This window comes from Typopeltis vanoorti, chromosome 22 (genome assembly GCF_054136105.1).
Source record: "Typopeltis vanoorti isolate ZY-2024b chromosome 22, IOZ_Tvanoo_1.0, whole genome shotgun sequence".
Taxonomy (NCBI): Eukaryota; Metazoa; Arthropoda; class Arachnida; order Uropygi; family Thelyphonidae; genus Typopeltis; species Typopeltis vanoorti.
Window position 1 is genome coordinate 33,301,798 of NC_143570.1, and position 20,832 is coordinate 33,322,629.

The 20,832-nt window shown below is 33.9% G+C and overlaps 1 protein-coding gene across 1 annotated transcript in view; it reads right to left on the bottom strand.

Moving 5' to 3' along the window:
• Positions 1-20,832, bottom strand: part of LOC150094290 (moesin/ezrin/radixin homolog 1-like) — a 216,448-nt gene that overhangs the window by 166,093 nt on the left and 29,523 nt on the right. Inside the window, exon 4 of the mRNA XM_090412297.1 lies at positions 15,059-15,154. Within this exon, the coding sequence (XP_090268423.1) occupies positions 15,059-15,154 (96 nt within the window). The remainder of the gene's footprint in view (positions 1-15,058; positions 15,155-20,832) is intronic.

Consider the following 20,832-nt stretch of genomic DNA (forward strand, 5'->3'; position numbering starts at 1 on the left):
ATTTATAGTAGATTCCGAAAAGGAAATCTTATTGCCGTAAGTTTTTTTAATTGGAAGAGTAAGACTGTCAATAAGAATTAGTGAATAAAAGAAGAAGTTGCTATTTATGTTCTAAAGGAATGTTTGAGAAAACTCCGATTAGAAAGTTCCATCTCTATTAAGGACACCGGATCTAACTATTATTTCTACTAAAAGGAGACAGAATTAAGTCAGGAAGATTTTATGTGTGCTACATGATTGATGAAAAAGGATCCTGGTAAATGAAGAATAGAGTCATATATCTTTGGAAAAGGGCCTTGACAGAGAGAGAAACTGGCTATGAACATTTTGTCATTTTGAAAACAAAGTGTTTAGTCTTAAGTGTAAGACTATTTTAAAAAGGCCTTGGTCCAATTAATTTGTATTTAGTTATGTAATATTTGTTTAAAGTGTATATATATTGTTTTTGTTTTATTAAATGTGTTTATTTTGTATTTTGGTCTTGAGTCAGTGATTATTTGGATTCTGAATGAAAGAGTTAAGGTCATTGCACCAAGTGGAGTGAAGAACCCTTGTGCATATAATAATACATAGGTACACTCGGAATTAAAAAAAATAATTGTTAGAAACAGAGATCATCTCTATGGTAGGATAATATTAAGATAATATCTACGAATATCTTTTATATAAAAATCCACACCAATTATTAACACAGCTCAAGAATAAAGCAATTGCTTTATCTAAGATGATTCTCACTATCTCAATGATCAGATGAACACTGATAGGGAAAGGAATAAAGACATCGCTTCAATTTAATGAACTGAGCTATTTTAAGACCAACATCTTAAAATAGTTCAGTTCTTAATGTATTATCAATTAACTTCATTCTTTATAATAACTCATTAAACTTAATAATTAACAGAAATTCAGTAATAACTGATATCAATCAGTTATCACTATTAATAATCAACTCAACAATTAACAGTAACTACGGTAATTAAAACTTGAATATGCATATTAATATGTCTCAATTTTTTATAGAAATTTTTTCTATAAAAATTGAGACATATTAGCATATGGTCAGCATTCATTCTGTAGAATTTACGGAGGCAGAACACTTGTGTTGGAGTAAATACTTTACTCACAATTAAGCAAATAACACTCAACGTTTTGACCTCTATATTGAGGTCATCACCAGGAAAACATACATGTGCACAGGGCACAAGCTACATGACACTAAAGTAAGCTAAATCTAAATGGTTTGTTAATTGTTTATATTAGACTGACCTGGGTGAAAAAAATAAAATAAAAAGGTAGGTATTATTTCTGGGAAATTCCCATGTTACTCCTCTTAAACTATTATTTTTTGCCCGTTTTCATTTAGGAGTGTTCCTTATTTTAAATGCATTGGCTTTTTACTCAAGAATTCTTAGGGTATTATAAGTATTTTAAAAAGGAAATATAAGCAGATTAATAGAGGAAGAAATTTTGCACATACCTTGTTTGAAAGTTAGGATGTCTTCTTTCTCCATACTTCTGCTGTTTGCTGTTTAAAAGGGGGGGGGGGGTCGGAAACGTGGAGGGGAGTGCTTGAGTCAAGGTGGGAAGATAAATTAGAAAACCCATTTTTTTTAATTTTTTTTTTTATTTTTTATTTTAAATAATATATACACACACACACGCTATTATATTTAAGGGCACTTTTTGGGGAAGGGTTATATGGGAAACAGAGATGGGGGAGAGTGTTAACAGGGTGCGAGCCATTTCGATCCTATATCATCATCGGAACATTTTAAAATATATTGGCTCCAATGTTTCGATGACGACACAGGATCAAAATGGCTCACACCCCATTAACGCTCTCCCCCGCCCATTTCCCATATAACCCTTCCCCAAAAAGCACTCTTAAATATAATAATGCATATATATTATTTAAAAAAAAAAAAAAAAGGTTTTCTAATTTATCTTCCCACTTTGCCTCAAACACCCCCCCCCCTTTCTTAACAGCAAACAGCAGAAGTATGGAGAAAGAAGACATCCTAACTTCCAAACAATGTATGTGCAAAATTTCTTCCTCTATTAATCTGCTTATATTTACCTTTAAAATATTATAATACCCTAAGAATTCTCGAGTAAAAAGTCAATGTATTTAAAATAAGGGACACTCCTAAACGAAAACAGACAAAAATAAAATATATTATTTATGGCATCTCTATGGAGTCCAGAGACTCATTGCAGGAGACCCAAATCAACATCATACACACACATCCTATCATACCTCTGTTGAATCCATTCACCGTTAGGGAACTCGACTAATTGTGACAAACTATTCCACTCACTCACCGTTCTCCATGTAAAAAATCTGGTCTGCACACCCCTACTAACCACAATCTTACACAACTAACACAGATGGCACCTAGTTCTCTATTTGTTATATATAGAAAAATTTGACTTGCATCAATTTTATGCAAGCCTTTTAACTTAAGTTCTCTTTTCTGCCTATCAACTAAACCAACTTTGTAACCCACAAACCTTTAACCTATCCTCGTATAAAGAGGGATAATAACTTCCTTATCTTTACTTGTTAGAGTGTTCTTCAACATCCAACTAATTCGTTGGGCTATTTCACCAAACTTTTGCAATATGTCCTCTGAACTTCAACTCTTTATCCACCATTATCCCCAAGTCTCTATCCTCGTCATTTTCCTGCAACCAATACCATCAATATGGTACACCATAAGCAACCTTTTCAACCTGAAGTGCATAACCTTACATTTGGCAACATTACATTGACAATCATTATCCTTTACCCACTTTATTTAAATCATACTGCAGGATGTCTACATCATCTTTATCAACTATTGCTCTCTCCAGTTTTACATCATCAGCAAACAACTGAATATACCTATTAAATCTTTTCCTATGTCATTGATATACAAATTAAAGAGTAGTGGCCCTAATACCGAACTCTGAGGTACTCCACTAGTCACTGTTATTCTCCTAGCTCCACTCCACCATATACTACTCTGGTGTCTGTCCATCAGCCATTCCCTATCCATGCTACTAGCATCATACCCATTCCCGTTCTTTCCTCTCGCAAGGTTCCTTGAATTTTCTTTCAAACCAGGTTTTAGTGCAATGTAGTTATATATAATATATAAAAAATTACTTTTAATTTAATAATTTTTTTTTATATACATCATCATCAAATTCCTGCCATGTACCCTCAAGGGGTGTACAGGATATGACAGTACTACATGAAAAAATTACATACACAATATATACATAAGTATCATAATATACAGATTATAAAAAAAAAACTACAGTGGAACTACATCAAAGCATCTCTAATGTCCTCTTGTCTAATGATTTCTTGTGTTGGGGTTTTGACATGATTGGGATGCTATATTGGTTGTAGATGAGAAGGAAGTTTCAGCATCTCACAATTATCTGTATACTGTTATTCTTATGTATATAAAAAAATTATATTAATTCATATATTTTATTTTTATATTCATCAGAGGTCAGGCTAATAAATTAAAGATACCAAGAAATTATATACTTAGTTTAATCCTTTATCCAAGTGTAAGCAAACAAAGTTTGCACCTGAAGTATTTTCAGGACTGGGCAACTCATGGCAAAGGTGGTATGATTTCACATCACTTCCCTTGGTATCCCATAATGCAAAGCACATCTCCTTGCAGAGATGTATAATGCTATGCATTACAGGAAGGATCACTACCCAGACCGGTAGTGATTGAGGTCTCATCAGTGGGAGCCAGTACCAAAGGTATGATACCAAGGTTGAAGTAATGCAGAAGTCATATTTTCATATACAAGTTGCCAAAAGTTTGTTTGCTTACACTTGGATAAAGGATTGAACCAAGTACAGTGGTACCTCGACTTACGAACTGCTCGACATAGGCAGATACGAACCGTGATGCTTTTCTTTTCAAAAATGAGCTAAAGCCTGTTTTACATTATATATTTTTTAACTTTTTTATGCACGTTTAGCTGAGCGCTTGCGCTGAACCGTCTCTAGTATAACGACTGTTACTACGTCGTATTTATCTGAAATATGACAAACGCTGCACGTATTTGCTTTTTTGTGCATCTATTTCAGTATTTGTGTAAACAATTATTTCGTGAAGATTTTTTTAGGTTTGTATTTATTATGTGTACTGTATGTATTCTTTTTATAAATGACATGTTTTATTGTAGCTTCATGTTTATTTTCTGAATAATCTACCAGATAAGCATCATTTCACTGATCAGCGTATTATTTTCAACATGGAGCCAAAGAAAACTAAGTAGAGAAGAAGAAAATCACAATAGAAATTAAGAAAGAGATTATGGAAAAATATGAGAACGAAGTCAGGCAAAGTGATCTGTGCAAGCAGTATGACGTCCAAATCCACCATAGCTACAGTTCTCAAGTAAGCAGATTTTTATAAGGAACTGGATGTGGCCAAAGGAGTATCTATGGTGTCATCTTGAAACAGAAACTTGACTACTCGTCTGGATTAATGACATGCAACTGAAAGGATATAGTGTATCTCACAAAACATGATCTGTTTACAAGCTCAAACTATTTACAACGATCTTTCACAGAACTTGCCATCCACTAGCAGTAGCAAAGACACTGGCAAAGAGTTTAAAGCTAGCAAAGGATGGTTTGAGAAATTCAAGAATAGAACCCATATCCATAGTGTTGTTAGACATGGAGAAGGTGCTAATGCTGACAAAGAAGCCCCTGAAAGGTTTGTGAAGGAATTTCAGAGACCAGAACAAGTTTTCAGCTGCGATGAAACTGGGCTTTTCTGGAAGAAAATGCCTAAGAGAACAATCATCACTAAGGAGGAAATGGCATTGCCAGGAAACAAGTCAATGAAAGAAAGACTAAGTTTGCTTTTTTATGCCAATGATGACCTGAAGATAAAACCTCTGTTGGTTTACCACTCTGAACATTCTAGTCTTTAAAAAAGCAGAAAGTTAACAAGCACAAACTCAGCTTTATGTGGAGGGGTAACAGCAATTCTTCTGTGAGTGGATGACAGAGGTCTTTGCTCCCACAGTGAAACGGTATCTAGAAGAAAAGGGTCTGCATGAGAAAGTTGTTCTTATAGTGAACAATGCTCCAGCACATCCACCACAGTTGGAAGAAGAGGTTAATTTCATCAAAATTAAGTTCTTGCCTCCTAATACCACACCACTCCTAAAACCAATGGATCAATATGTTATTTCTAACTTCAAAAAACTTTATACTAAAGCTCTTTTTCAAAGATGTTTTGAAGTTATCACCGATACAGAATTAACCATCAGGGAATTCTGGAAGAATCACTTCAATATTCTTCATTGTTTGCATCTTATTAGTCAGGCATGGGAAGACGTTTCTGTGAGAACTCTAAAATCAGCCTGGAAAAAGTTATGGCCTCATTGTGTCCGTCCAAGGAACTGCATTGGAAGGACCTGAAAGTGAAATTGACATTGCAGATACACCTGGGCAAGACCATGCATTTAGAAGTTGATGAATGCAGACGTAGAGGGCACAACGTTGAGCTGACCACTGAAGAGCTATGAGTTAAGAAGAGAGTGAGAAAAAGAAAGGGACGAGGAAGAAAAGCAAATGTCTTCAGAGGACAAAGAAGACAGCAACAAAAAGGGAGCAATTCCAACAAGTGATGTAAAAAAAATCTTAGAGAAATGCAAGAATTGGTTAACAAGTGGCATCCAAATCAAGGTGTGTTTCTAGAGCCACCAATATTTTCAATGACAATGTCATTAATCACTTTAGAAGGGTGTTAAGGAAATAACAGATTCAGTCAACGTTGGATAGGTTTTTTAAACCTCCCTCACCTAAGAGACAAAAAGAATCAACTGATGACAACAAATCGAAAACTCCTGAACCACAAAACCAGCCACAAGAAAATTGATTTTTTTTTTTACAATTTAATGGAAGCATCTCTTCGCAATTTTTTCATTTAGTTGAGAATAGTTTTTTTTTTTTTTTTTTTTTTAATCTGGAAATGGATTAATTGATTTCCCATAAGATAATGGAAAATTGGGTTTCAAGATACATATTTTGAGATATGAACTTAAGTCAGGAACGAATTAAGTTCGTAAGTCGAGGTATACCACTGTATATAATTTCTTGTTGTCTTTAATTTATAGTATAAGTGGAAAAACTTAACAAGGTCAGGCTAGTGTAAACAATTAATGAAGCATTTAGATTTAGCTTAATGTCGTGTAGTTTGTGTTCTGTGCATATGTATGTGTTTTGGTTCTTGTTCATGTTGGAGTAATTACTCCAACATGAGTGTTTTGCTCCCATAAATTCTACACAATGAATTCTGATATCGGTTTGGAAGAAGAAATGAAATAAGGAATCTTTTTTTTTTTTTTTTTTTTTTTTAAATTTCAGAAAATTTGAGACTATATGGTTACAGTCCATTTTAATAGAGATAACTGATTAACAGAAGAAGAAAAAAAAATTAAATAAGGAATGAAATTACATAGCTTAAGGGTCAAAGCCAGATAACTGGGAGGAGCCTCCACATGACTAGGGATTCTAACCTAATGTTCCATTCTGTGTTCTGTTAGTAGACATACACTGGGAAGAACTAAAGAAACCAGGATGAGCTGCAATTTCAGTCTTAGCCAACCAAACTGTAAGGAAAGTCATGGGTTAAACCAGAAATACATAAGATGGTAGAATATCATGGCAGATGGGGCATCACCCAGCTAAACAAGATCCACAATGTTTTTGTCAGGGAATCAGGACAAATAGTGTAAACTCAACATCTAGAAGAACAAAAAACCAATATCAGAAGAACTGAGGATAAGGGCAATCGACAAAAAAGTTAGTAAAGCTGAATGTGTGAATTAAAGAAGAATTCCTATCAAGTGTTTGAAAAAAGGCTAAGAAAAACTGTTTAAGAGAAACTGTAATAGGCTGGTTTCGAGCAAAATCGAGGTTGTCAAGATCAGATATTCACTTAATGACAGAGAGTAGAGAAATTGTAAGAAGCTCCGAAAGATAAGTTTAGTTTTAAAAAAAAATAGCGTTAGTAATTAAAAAATTATGTTAGAATTAGAGTTTATTGCGGAGTTAATTAGTTTAAGAATTTGGTTTTAAATAGTGTTAATTTAGTCTTTTGATAAGGTACGTAGCGTAGCACATGACACCAATGCGAAGTAAAACAATAGCCAGAATTTAATCAGAGGAACTTTGTCCAGTGCAATGTCTGCTTCGACGAGAGCGGCTGGAGTTTGGTTTGAAACGATAGTGGTGGGAAAGTGTCATAAAAACTAGGATCAAAAGCGTGTCTCAGGTTGCAAGATTGACGTAATGGATGAAAGTCAGAATATGATTGAAAATTGTGATGTAACGCCAGATAACATTGAGAGCGAGATTAAACATGACACGGTTGAAAGCGAGAGTAAAAGTGTTGAACGAGAAAATAGTTTAACTGATATAAAAAATGAAGAGTTAGCTGCAATGAGGAAGATAGCTCGGTGACACAGAGTGATACATAGGGTGAAGCAGCAGCCTGGAGCGATTGCAAAAATGTCTACTGAGTGGATTAGCTAATAACAAAAAGAAACAAGTGCAAGATAAGAAAAATGCAGGCATGATTGGGAGAGAAAGAAAAATTAAGGAGCGAGTGCTATACGGGATTCAATCAAAAGACGTGATCGATGAGAGTGACAAAATCGTGCTTTCCTGGAGCGAAATTTAATGATATAAGTGAGGCTATTGAGCACAAAAGCATAGGGTGAAAGAAATAATTGTAGTGGCCGGAACGAATGATTTAAAAGGAGAAAAATATGGCATGAGAGCGGACTTGAAAGAATTACTGAAAGTAGCAAAAGAAAAGGGCAAGTTAAGATAACAAGTCTGTTGCCACAATATGACAGTAGAGTTGAGAAGGAAGACCATAATAGTGAATGACCATGAGTAGGTTATGCAGGAGGAGTGGTGTGGATGTGTGGAGCGAGTTTGACAGGCAAAAGGACTTACATAAGGATGGTTTGCATCTGAATGGATTTGGTGTTCAGAGACTGGAAAAATTGTTGAATGAAGTGAAAATATGTACAGAATCAAGAAAACTAGAGCTTTTTTTGGGGGAGGGGGGGGGGGGAAGCTGTTGAGTGGATATGCGGACAGTGAGGCAGTTCAGTGTAAGAATGTGTACAATATGCCTGAGTTAGTACCAATGGTAACAAACCAGAATGGGATAGTTAGTATAAGACGTCAAGATAGGGACTGGCCTTGAGGGCTTTTGCACTTTATGTACACTAATGCTAGGAGCATTAGGAACAAGCAGAAGGAATTTTTGGCCTTGGTTGGCTCATCCTGGCCAAAGGTTATTGGCATTAGTGAGACATGGCTAACAGAAGATGATATAGTTAGTGGCATAGAATGTGAAGGGTATAGTGTGTTTGGGAAGGATAGAGAGAAAAGAATGGAGAGAGGAGTATTATTGATGATAGCTGATGAATTACAACCAAGGAGGGTAGAAGTTCAACTGCAGGACAGTGATAATAGCACATTTGAAGCTATCTGGTATGAGATTGAGGTCAGCAGATCAAAATATACAGTTGGGTGCTGATGGAGACCAGGGGATGGAATAGAAGGAGGTAGTATGTATTGGCAAAGAGGCTTAAATGAGTGGAGTACAGGTAATTATTATGGGGTACTTCAACTATGGTAGCATTGATTGGAAGGAGGAGAGGACACATGGAAGGAAATGGATTTTACGTAGTTCCTAAGGGATAATTACCCGAGACAGCATGTAATGGAATATATTAGGGGTTTGAGAGTGCTCGATCTAGTAACTGCATCGAGAATTTGTCTATAATAACAAATATGACCAGGTTTCCACCTCCCAGGATGATCACTCTCACCAATTGGTGAGAGTGATCATCCTGGGATGTGGCTAAATGTGAAGAATTTCCAGTTTGGAATTACTAGGCTGGTAAGTATAACAAGCTTAGGAGATTGCTTGGATCAGTGCCAAGACATGTAACACTGCAAGGGCTGGATGTTGATAGTGCATGGAAAGTGGTAAAGGAGTGTTTGAGTGAGGTAATGGCCAACTGCATTCCTAGTCAAGAGAGTAGATCAAGGAGGAGTTAAATGGATAAATAACATCATTAAGCTGGAGCTGGAAATAAACAATTGTGGAGGAATTTAAAGAGAAAGTTGAACTGCAGGCACAGGCCAAAAGGTTAACTAGTGTGGTAAGAAAAGCAAAATCAGATTATGAAAGGAAGTTAGCAACACAGGCTAAAGAGAATCACAAACAGATTTTAAGGAATGCCAATGGTAGGAAGGTAACTGAATCAGTTGAAATAATAAAATTACTAACTGAATACTTTGCAAGAGTATATCATCCAGGCAGTGATATTGCAGGAATGAGGGAACTAATGGCTTATACAGGAACCGAGGTGAATAGCATATTACAGAACTTTAATAATGTGAATACAGCTGTGGGATTGGATGGTATACCAACTCGAGTCTTACGTGAAGCAGCAAAGGAATTGTCTGTGCCCTTGACCATATTGTTCAATCTAAGTCTCAGCTCTGGGTTAGTCCCGAGGGGGTGGAAAGAGGGGAAAATAGCTTCATTGCAAAAAGGAGGCTCCAAGATCAGTTGGTAATTTGCTGTTGCAAATTACCAACCGATCAGCATATCGGGTGGTCAAAATATTGGAGAAGTTCGTCAAGAGCAAAATACAGGAATACAGACAGATGGAAATGGGATACTGTATTTGGGGGGGGGGGGGGGGTTTATGAAGGGTAGATCATGCTTCAGTAACTTGCTCACATTTTATACTACAGTGATATTGCTGGACTTCGCACAGGCCTCTGACAAGATACCACGTGGAATTCTAATCAGTAAACTGCAGCACATGAGGATGGATATAGGATTAGTGAGCTGGATAACAGGGCAGTTGATGGAGAGATATCAGAGAGCAGTTTATTCATGAGTAGAGTCTCCAAAAGAACGCCTGTGACTGGTGGTGTACTGCAGGGTTCTGTTCTTGAACCACTGCTATTTAATTTGTTCATTAATGATATAAGGAAAGGATCTGAGAGAAACTGTTCAGTTATTTGCCAATGATGCAAAGTTAGGTAAGGCAATAGTGAATACACATGTCAAAATTTTGCAGGATGATTTGAAAAGATTGACAGACTGGGCCAAGGAGAACAGATGTCAGTTTAATCTGGCAAAGTGTAAAGTTATGCAGTTTGAGGTGAAAAGATTATCAGCAGTATATCACACGTATTCCAGGAAATTGACAAAGCCAGAGATTTGGGAGTGTTAGTGGATAGGCAGTTGAAGTTTAGGGAGCACATAGCGAAAGTGGCTAAAGCAGCTCATCAGATCACTTAGTTACTGAGGAAAGACAAGAGACAGAGGCAGAGAAAAACTAACAGAATCCAGCTTTTGGACAATGATATGATGTGTTTGCTGTATTATGAGGATATGAAGAAAGAAAAGACTAACTATTGTTGATCAACCAGGTGATATTTACTGTAACTTAATCTACACCTACAACATTTACATAATTCATTCTGGAAATTAAACTGTCAGCATTTTCAATCCTCTTATGAAGACCATTCCATTTATTATCGTTAGCAAAGAATATATCTTATGTGAGTAACTTTGCTTCAATAGCTTATCACTGCAGTAAGCCTACCATATCCAAATGTAATTTCAGGATTAATCTTAGCATTCTTAAATAATTCAAATATGGAATTATCTTTAATTAGCAGCAATACTGATACCTACTGAAAGTCAGTATTAAGCAATTCAACCCTTGCCCCCCCCCCCAAAAAAAACAAATGCTTAAAACCCAGTATATACCTTTATTCTCATGAACCAATATGAATGAAAGAGAAGTAGCTATTAAACTTAATGCTCTGCATTATACAGTGCCATCTTTGATAATTTTAACCAAATTATGTGAGGATTCTGTAATCCTGTAAATCTATATGACTACAGTTTTCATTTAAAGCAAAAACAAGAAAAATTGGTCTCAGTGAACTAGGGGTCAGGAGACTGAAGATACTAGAAATCTAGATGCATTATCATACAAAATTGAAACAGACATCACAAAAGGTGGCAAAGACAAAACACAGAACAACTGCTGTGTTAAGGACAGTATACAGGTGGAATTGCCATTTTCTGACACATAGTCAAAGGAGGTTACGAGACATAACACAAGTAGTTTCACATCACCTTTCTTCAAATTGGATTATGAAATGTGAAGCTTCATTGGATCAGATCTTAGATTTTCATGTGAAGTATACATCAACCCAAGTGTACATTAATTTTCCTATGCACATATATTTTATTTTTCCTTCAAATCTTGCTACCATTCTGTTAAAGTTACCATAATGTCTTAGATTAATATTCATAAAGGTGCAATTAAGATTTACAAGTTTTTTTTTTTTTCATTTTTAATAATGTTACACAACTGATGTCACTTGATCACCTGTTCAAATTTCCTCATAAATCTCAGTTGTGGCATCCAAGTCTTTAATCATTTGTTTCAAAATGATTAAGCTGGAAGTCTATTACACACTCTCTTGTATATTGCTAGCTTAATCTTCTAGTTGATTTTTCTTCTTCTACATAAATTTATTCAACTGGCTTATCCATACATACCAGCCTTACTTATACCAGTTATTCCTATATTTAAATTGTCAATCAGGATTAATCTGCAAAGATAAAAACTGTGCCTACATAACCAAAACAAGTTGTTCAATAGACTCACTGCTGAGAACGCAATTGATATTTTCAGCTTTCAATCCTATTTTTTATTGTTGACTTTCGTACCAAGTATCACAGCAATTATTTAATTTGCTAAAGATTAAGATTAGCACCTCAACTGTATTCATTAGTCAGTGCCAGACTAAGAGCATAATGTCACCTACATGCAAAGAACCAAGCTAAATACCTCCCATTTGAATACAATTTTCCTTAATTAACTTAAAACACTGTTTCATTCTTGATTGTCCTTTCATCATTTCGAAATTATAAGATCATTGAGTTTAAAACCAGCACTAACTTGAACATTGAAGTATCCACATGGATTATAAATAACAGTAGAGATAGCATATAACCCTGCATAACATTTACCATATTTACTCAAATATAACTTCCACTTTTTTCCCCCAAAATTAAAGTTAAAAAAATCATGGTGCGAGATATATGCGAGTATTTTCGAAAACTAAAGTTTTTCTGGCAAAAACTAAATTGCGTTTATAATTAAATCCTCAGTATTCATTATAATTTATAACTGCTCACATTATTTATGAAACAAATGCATTTAAATTTTAATTATCAAAGTTACTTATGCAATCGCCCGGTCACCTTCATGCGATATATATGCATCTTTAGCGACCATGCTTCTGTAATTAACTTAAAACACTGTTTCATTCTTGCTTGTCCTTTCATCATTTCGAAATTATAAGATCTTTGAGTTTAAAACCAGCGCTAACTTGAATGTTTCTCCATATTTCAAGCAAAAATTACCAGTAATTTACAACACTTGAGATATGTAATTAACAAATTCTTCATGAATGACTAATGAGAAGTGAAAGCAGAGTGCAAAACGGACAGCAATGGTAGGCCCGTAGAGATAGTGCAGCTATGAAGATGTGGAAATGACTGGTGAAATTTTAACAAAAGATCAAGTGATGCACGACAAAGGCAAACTGACAATTGTTGAGTTGAAATGTTGATTCTCTTCAACCGAATTCCAAAATATCTGAAACTGTCAATAACATTCACTATATATTTCTCAGTTTTAGCACGTCCACGCCAGGGTGGTGTTTCGCCTATATATCATTCTGACTCTCATTACCATTTCTGTACCGCTTCCGCATTGTGCGGGAGGGCTCAACTGACACAAAGTTTCAACCCTCGGTTGAATTTCATTTCTGCTTGTTTGCGTACCGCTTCCACAGAGGACTCACACACACACACACACATTATATGCATGTTAGTTCCAATTCACCAGTGGAATTTTATTTGAAGTTCGCCTTTCTGATCTGTCTTAATGACTTAGAAAATTTCAAATGCAATTGAACAAACACTCATTTTATGTAATAGAAAATTTGGACAAATGTTTGAACAAGTTTTTAGTTAGATACTGTGTTTAGTGGAACATATGGTTTTGCTCGAGTCTATACAGCATAGTTTCTGTGGAAGGAGACATGCGATTCATTAGTTAGTGCCATTTTTATCCCAGTTGTCTCTAATTGCACTATTTGTTGACAAATATTACATAGACTGCAAATGTCTCTGTACCTTATTCGGTGATGCAATAAAACTACTTGTTTTTCTTGCATCTACAGTATAGTGGCTATTGGGAGGGCATGTTGTTTACCATGGCGAGCGAGTTACTATCAACCTGATGTGAATGTGTTTAAACTTTTTTTTCCCCATGTGCTAGGAATATGCGAAACTTTGTAATTTCTTTTTTCATAAAGTAAAATCAGGGGCTCAAGTTATATTCGAGTAAATACAGTAACTACAAACCATCTTTCTCTACATCTTTCACTTCCAATGGCTGATAACTTATGTATAAGCTATAAATTAATCTGTATAAAATTCCATTTACACTAAAAACATGCACTACTCTGGAAAAGTTCTCACCTTGATATATTACCATATGCTTTTTTAAAATCAAGAAAACTTAGAGTTCTTTATTATATTTAAATTGTAAGCATGTCTGTGGTTACTCTGTGTGTGTGTGTGTCCATCTGGTCACCTAGTTTCAAGGCAAAGCACTGAAAGAGTAGAGAATAGGTGCCATGAGGCCTATGGGAATACAGGATTTAGCCAAAAAGCAGGATCAGAGGAGACGCAATATGAAGAAGTTTTTATAAGACAGTTAATAGTGAAACAGATGGTATGATACGAAAGAAATTACGGGATCATCTATGGAAGTTGAGGAGGAATGGGGTTAGCAAAGAAATGAAGAACAGACTTTTCTCAATTAAGTAAAAAAAAAAAAAAGGAAACAAACATGCTGCAAGGAGGTATGATTATTTGCATTCTGATTTGTTTCTGACAGATGATGTAGAGATCTAAAAAACACGATCAAAGAAATGTAAAGCGGACATATAGCAAAACTGGGGAAATACAGAATATCAGTGATGAAACTAGAAAAAGTTGCATATAGTGGGGTATATCTTGAAAAAGAAAGAAAGATTGAGAGTTGAGAAGAAGTTGCATATAGTAGGGTATATCTTGAAAAAGAAAGAAAGATGAAAGGAAGATTGAGAGTTGAGAAGAATTAATGAATAATGAGACCAAGTCATAGTTCAAAAGAGGAAAAAAATTGCTATAGAGCAGACCATCTTGGGAAAATATGGCATTAAAGTACTACAAACAGTCAGCTGTCATTTAAGAGCAGTAATGTCACACACACACACACACACACACACACAGTTTTAAAATTTGAGTAAAATGTTTGCATCAATAATTCACTAATGTATTTTTTCCTACAAAATTGCATAATCTGCAATATCTTAAATCATTTCAGATGGTTTTATAGGATGCCACTAGAAGTAAATGCCATGTTCAAATCTCATACCAAAACAAAATTTTTAATAATTTTTCAAACAGCTAGGCCAAGTTGGTTTTCTTAAAAGTTTTCACCAATACAAATGGATTTTTCATCCAGCTAAATAGACTAAATGGTTCAGAGCTACATTCCTTTTGCAGGCAATTACAGCGATGGTATACAGATAAATGGAATAAGCTGAATTATAACAGAAGCAATGAAATGATGAGGCCAGTAATGCCTGTTAATTGAATAGTCCAAAAGTTAGTCTTTTGTATATGGATGCAATAGGTATAATTGCTCATCTTAAGGAAAAATTATCTGAACTGATAAAAATTGGTGAAGATAGATCCACTTAATTCAGTAATATAACAGATCAAGTAATTAGATAAATTAGTTAAGTATGAATTCATGACTTAACTTTACATATTAGAAAAATATTGAATTTAGTATTAACTAAAGATATGTATATCCTGCAAAAAGTGATACTCACCTTTTTATTTAATTTTAGCCATGTTGAATAGCCTTTGCTGTCTATATACTGCAGACCAAAGAACCAAATTTCTCTTAATCCTATTGTTTTTACAACCTGAAAAGTTTTTGGAAGGATAAAATTAATTTTATAATTTATTTGATTTAATTTTATTTTTTAAAATTAAATAAGTATTATTATATCACATATACACTATTACATCTACTATATTATATATATTTTATTTCACTTTAATTTTATTTCAATTTTATTTTTTAAAATTAATTAATTTTTCTCATTAATGATATTTCCAACTTGATGCAATAAGGATGCATGCATGTACCAATGACCTCACAAGCACTACCAGCAGTAGCTAAGCTACTGGTAGCCTCCCTAGATGGATGGATAGGTAAGAGTCAGATTAAGAGATACCCTGGTCCTCCAAGTTTGGGTGGGGTGGTGGGGGGGGGGGGTTGCATAAGGCTGGTAAACTTACCAAGTAAAAATTATTTTTACTTGGTAAAGTATTTACTTTTTTTTTTCAATTTTATTTTTTAAAATTAATTTCAATATTTCTCATTAATGGTATCTCTACCTTGATGCAGTAAGGAGACTTACATTTACCAATAACTTCAAGAGCTCTACCAGTAATAGCTAAGTTACTGGTAGAGCCTCCCTAGATGGATGGGTCAAGAGGTAAGAGCAAGATTAAGAGATACCCTGGTCCTCCAGGTTGAGGAAGGGGGATGGGGGATTTTGCATAAGGCTGATTACCTTACCAAGTAAAAAACTATTTTTTACAAATCAGACGCTTCAACTGGAAAATTCATTGGACAGAAATAATGGAAATCTGACATTTTAAAAAGGTAGTCATGTGGAATATACAAAGTATAACAAAGGAATTAGAATTAGCAAAACAACACAAAATATTAATACAGTCGTGATAACATGGAAAAAAATAATAAATTTAAGGGAAGAACAAATGATATAGACAGTTTTACTATGTTACATAATGGATTGGCCATTTTAATCGATAATAAATGGAAAAATAGAATATAAAAGTGCAATTTTGTAAATTGCAGTGAAATTAATAACGTAATGAAAATTACTATACAGGTATCAGTTGATATATGCGGCTTTGATTAGTGCACAAAAAATTGTGACCATAAACTTGATATATGCGGTATCAAATTTGATTAGTGCTGCCGAAAAAGTTTGAAAATAAGCAAAGTGTTAGACTTGGTCAATGAAACCTATCAGATCACGTGGTACAAGTCGTGCTCCAACGTTAGCAACTCACTCTCGGCTTCAGTCTCAGTGCTTCAATTTATCAGCATAGCGTGACGCGTGCAGACATATGTATTAGAGTGTACATTTACGGCCTATCCGCATATCACGTAATTTTCAAACTATGTAAAGCATTACCCTTCGTAACCATGGCCTCGAAAAAGAGTAATAAACGAAAGCGTAGTACTTTGGATACTAAAATTAACATTATTAAAAAGGTACGATAACGGATTAAGCAAAGAAAACATCAGAAGAGTTCTAGGCTTTGGTGAATCAACTATTCGAGCCATTTTAAATAAATGCAACTGAGTACGGCGAACAAGGCAAAGTAGCATCTGCATCTTTGAGTATGCAGAGTAAAATCATGGAGGAGAAAAAAAGCAACCACTGTTCAATTTACATTACATAAGTTTTTTTTTTTTTTTATAAAAAATAAATATTTAGATAAGTTTTTATGTAACAAATATGTATAAATAAAATATATAAATACATATCACCTTAAAAAATAAATGTTTAAATTTTTATATTTTACAGGATTCGTTATAATTCATCATCATCATGCATATCAAGGATTTAGGCCTAGCATGGCTTGTTCTGGCCTTAGAAGTCATCGTTGAATCGTTTAAGAGGATGTCCTGGTTTTCTTTTACCTAATGGCTTGTATTTTAAGGCTTGTTTTGGTAATCTTTCTGTTTTCATTCTTTGAACGTGTTCCATCCATTTATGTTTATATTTTTTAATTTTTTTCTATTACTGGTTCTTCGTTTAATTCTTTCATAATTTCTTCATTTCTTTTGTGATCAAATAGGGTATACTTTGCAGTTTTTCTCATAAACTTCATTTCTGCTATTGTTAATCTTTGTCTTTTTGTTTTATTGTCCAGATTTTGCTTCCATACATTAAGACCAATAGGGCTAATGTATTGTATACTTTTAGTCTGGTTTGTTTTTGAACTAGGTTTGGTTTAAATATAGAGTTAATTACACCTGTTATTTTTAAATATTTTGCAATTTTTATGTTTATATCGTTTTCATTTTCACATGTGATCGTACATCCTAGGCAGTTAAATGAATTTGCCTGTTCTAAGATCTTGTTATCTATTACTATTTTAGTTCTTGCTGGATCTTGTCCTTTAAAGGCCATAGTTTTTAATTTTTCTGTTGATATTATCATACCATAATCTTTGGATATCTCATTTAGATCTAAAATAGCTTTCTGTAAGTTATCTTCAGAATTTGTAATTATTATTTGGTCGTCGGCAAAGAGGAGAGTGTTTAAGTTTACTGTAGGAGGAAGTTTAATTCCTTGATGTAAATTTTTATTCCATTTTATTATTTCATTTAAGTAGATATTAAGAGTTGCTGAGAGGGGACACCCCTGTCGGACCCCCTTGGTTTATCTCTGTCGTATATGATAGCTCGTGATTTAATCTTATTTGTATTTGATTATTTTCATATATACTTGTGATAGCTTTTAGGATATTATTTGGTATTTGTCTTTCTTTTAATATGTTAAATAAAATGTTTCTTTTAACTTTGTCAAATGCTTTTTCAAAGTCAATAAATGCAATATCTGTTTCTAAATTGTATTCTCTTCTTTTCTCTATTATTAATTTTAGGCAAAAGGCCGTCTATACATGATCGTCCTTTTCTAAATCCATTCTGTACTTCTAAAAGAAAGTTTTCGGAACATTTCATTAGTTTGTTATTTAAGATTCTGCTATATATTTTGTAACAGGAATTTAGTATACTGATACCTCTATAGTTTTAGGGTCATCTCTATTACCTTTTTTAAAGATAGGAACCACAATTGCTTTTTTCCATTCTATTTGGGGGATACCAGTTGAATAAATTTTATTTAAAAATAATAAGTATCTTTCTTTGAATCTAGTTCCTACATATTTATATAGTTCTGAACCTAGTTTATCTTCTCCAGGTGATTTTCCGTTTCTTGTTTCTTTCAGGCTGATTTCTAATTCTTCTTTAGTTATTTCCTTTTCATTATTTGTTTGCCAGTTGCTTTTTTAAAATATTTGTCTGTCCACAATTCTGTGTAGTAATTTAAAATTCTTCTAATTTCAATTCAGTGTTTAATTTTATGTTTTCTTTGATATCTGCATTTAAGTGTTTCAAAATTTTATATACATTGGGTCTTATTTTATATAAATCATGTTCTAAATTAGAAACAAATTTGTTCCATGATTCTCTCTGTCTTTTTCTGACTTCTCTTTTAGCTATGGCTCTTTTTTTTTTATATTCTATTTCATCTTCTAATCTTTTACTGCTTAACCATTTGTGATAGGCTTCTTTTTTCTTTTTGATTATTTCTTTCATTGTATCATCCCAGATCTTCAGTTTTTCCTTTTATTGAATTTTTTGGTCTTTCCTAAGCTTTCATTTGCTGCTGCATTTAGTATCGTTTTTATATTAAGCCATTCTGTTTATATTTATTCATTTTGTCTAGATATTGGTTAATTCTTTATTCATATAGCCATTGTACATTTGTGTCATTCAATAGTCTAGTTTTATAAACAAATGTTTCAATTTTTCTTTCTGTTCTTGTTACTTGTAGCCATTTAGGTGGTAATCTTAATTTTATTTTAACAAGGAAGTGGTCACTGCTTATTTCATATCCTCTGAACTCTAACATCTAGTGAAAATTTTGATGTTTTTTTTATTTAGTATAAAGTAATCTAATATTGATTTCCATCATCTTGCTCTCCAAGTATATTTATGTATGTCTTTATGTTTATAGAAGGAATTCATTATTTTTAGGTTATTATAAACTACAAAGTCAATCAATTTTTTACCATTCCTGTTTAGAGTATGTTCTCCATGTATTCCTATATTATTATTAATTTTCGTGTTTCCAATTCTTGCATTTAAGTCTCCTGCTAAAATTACGTAATAATTTTTATTTATTTTATTATATATGTTTTGTAGCTGATTATAAAATTTCATTATAATTATTCCCATTAATTCTTAACATTGTATAATGCAGTTTTGATATATGCGGTGTCCATCGAGGATTAATTAACGACATATATCAAGGGATACCTGTATATTAATAGCAGAATCTTAATGCTAGAGTTGGAAATAATCCACTCCCAAATTTTTTTTTAGGAAAATAGTGAAACCTGACTATCAGAATCGGATACGGTAACTGGGATCGAGTGTAATGGATATACTATTTTTAGAAATGACAGCAGAGATAGGAGAGGAGGAGGAGTACTACTAATGATATCAGATTACTTAAGTCCAGTTAGGAAATGCAAGAAAACAATGATAGTACCAATGTCCTATTGTAGCAGTGAGTATGAGTCTGGTGTGAAGTGGAGGTTAACAGAATGAAATATGAGAAGGTAATCTGAAAAAGTTCTCGGCCTAACAATGAAAAAATGAATTTATAATTTCAAAATTACTTTTATTTTTCAACATAATCTCCCTTAAGACTAATACATTTATTCCAGTGATGCTTCAGTGCCATTATCCTGTCCCTGTAGTGGTTCTCATTAAGATCTGCAAAATACCCCTCTATAGCTGCAATCACCTCTTGATTCGAAGAAAAACACTCACCAGCGAGAAAGAGTTTTAGTTTTGGGGAAGAGATAGAAGTTGGAGGGAGCCAAATCTGGGGAATAGAGTGGATGTTTCAACAATTCATAGAGTAGATTCCTTAATTTTCCCATTGCCAAAACACTTTTGTGGGCAAGTGCATTGTCCTGATGAAAGATGATTTTTTCTTCTGCAAACCAGGTCTTTTCTCATGAATTTTTTCATCTAGTCTGATTAAAAGATCAGAATAATATTCCCCAGTTATTGTTTTACCCTTTTCATGATAATTAATAAGCAAAATGCCTTTAGCATTCCAAACCACCAATGCCATGACCTTTCCTGCTGATGGAACCAACTTTGTCTTCTTTGGCACTGAACAACCGGCTTCTATCCACTGTTTGGATTCTGATGTACAATGATGAAACCAAGTCTCATCCATAGTAATAAATCGACACACAAAATCAGTTTTATTCTTGTTAAAAACGCTCCAAGCGCCATTCAGAGATTTTCATGCGAGTGCATTTTTGATCTGCTGTGAGCAAGCACTGCACCCATCTTGCACAAAGCTTTTTCATTTGGAATTCTTTATACAAAATATATCCCAAATGCTCTTTTGGAATGCCTATAGTCTCAGCAATTTCATGCACTTCAGCTCGCCAGTCATCCAATATCATATTGTGCACTTGATCAATGATTTCTGGTGTTGTTACACTTTTTGGACGTCCTTCTCGTGAAACCTAGTCCCCCATTTCTTTATTGTCGAAAATGAAGGAGAAGAATTCCCATAAACTTTCATGAAGTTCGAATAAATTTCTTTTGCTGCTAAACCTTCTTTTACAAAGAATTTTATAAACAGCATGATACTCAATTTTATCCATTTCGAGGGATACAGACAACACTTTTGCTTCAGACAGCTGTATAAAATAAACTACTTGATAGAATGACTTGCAATTT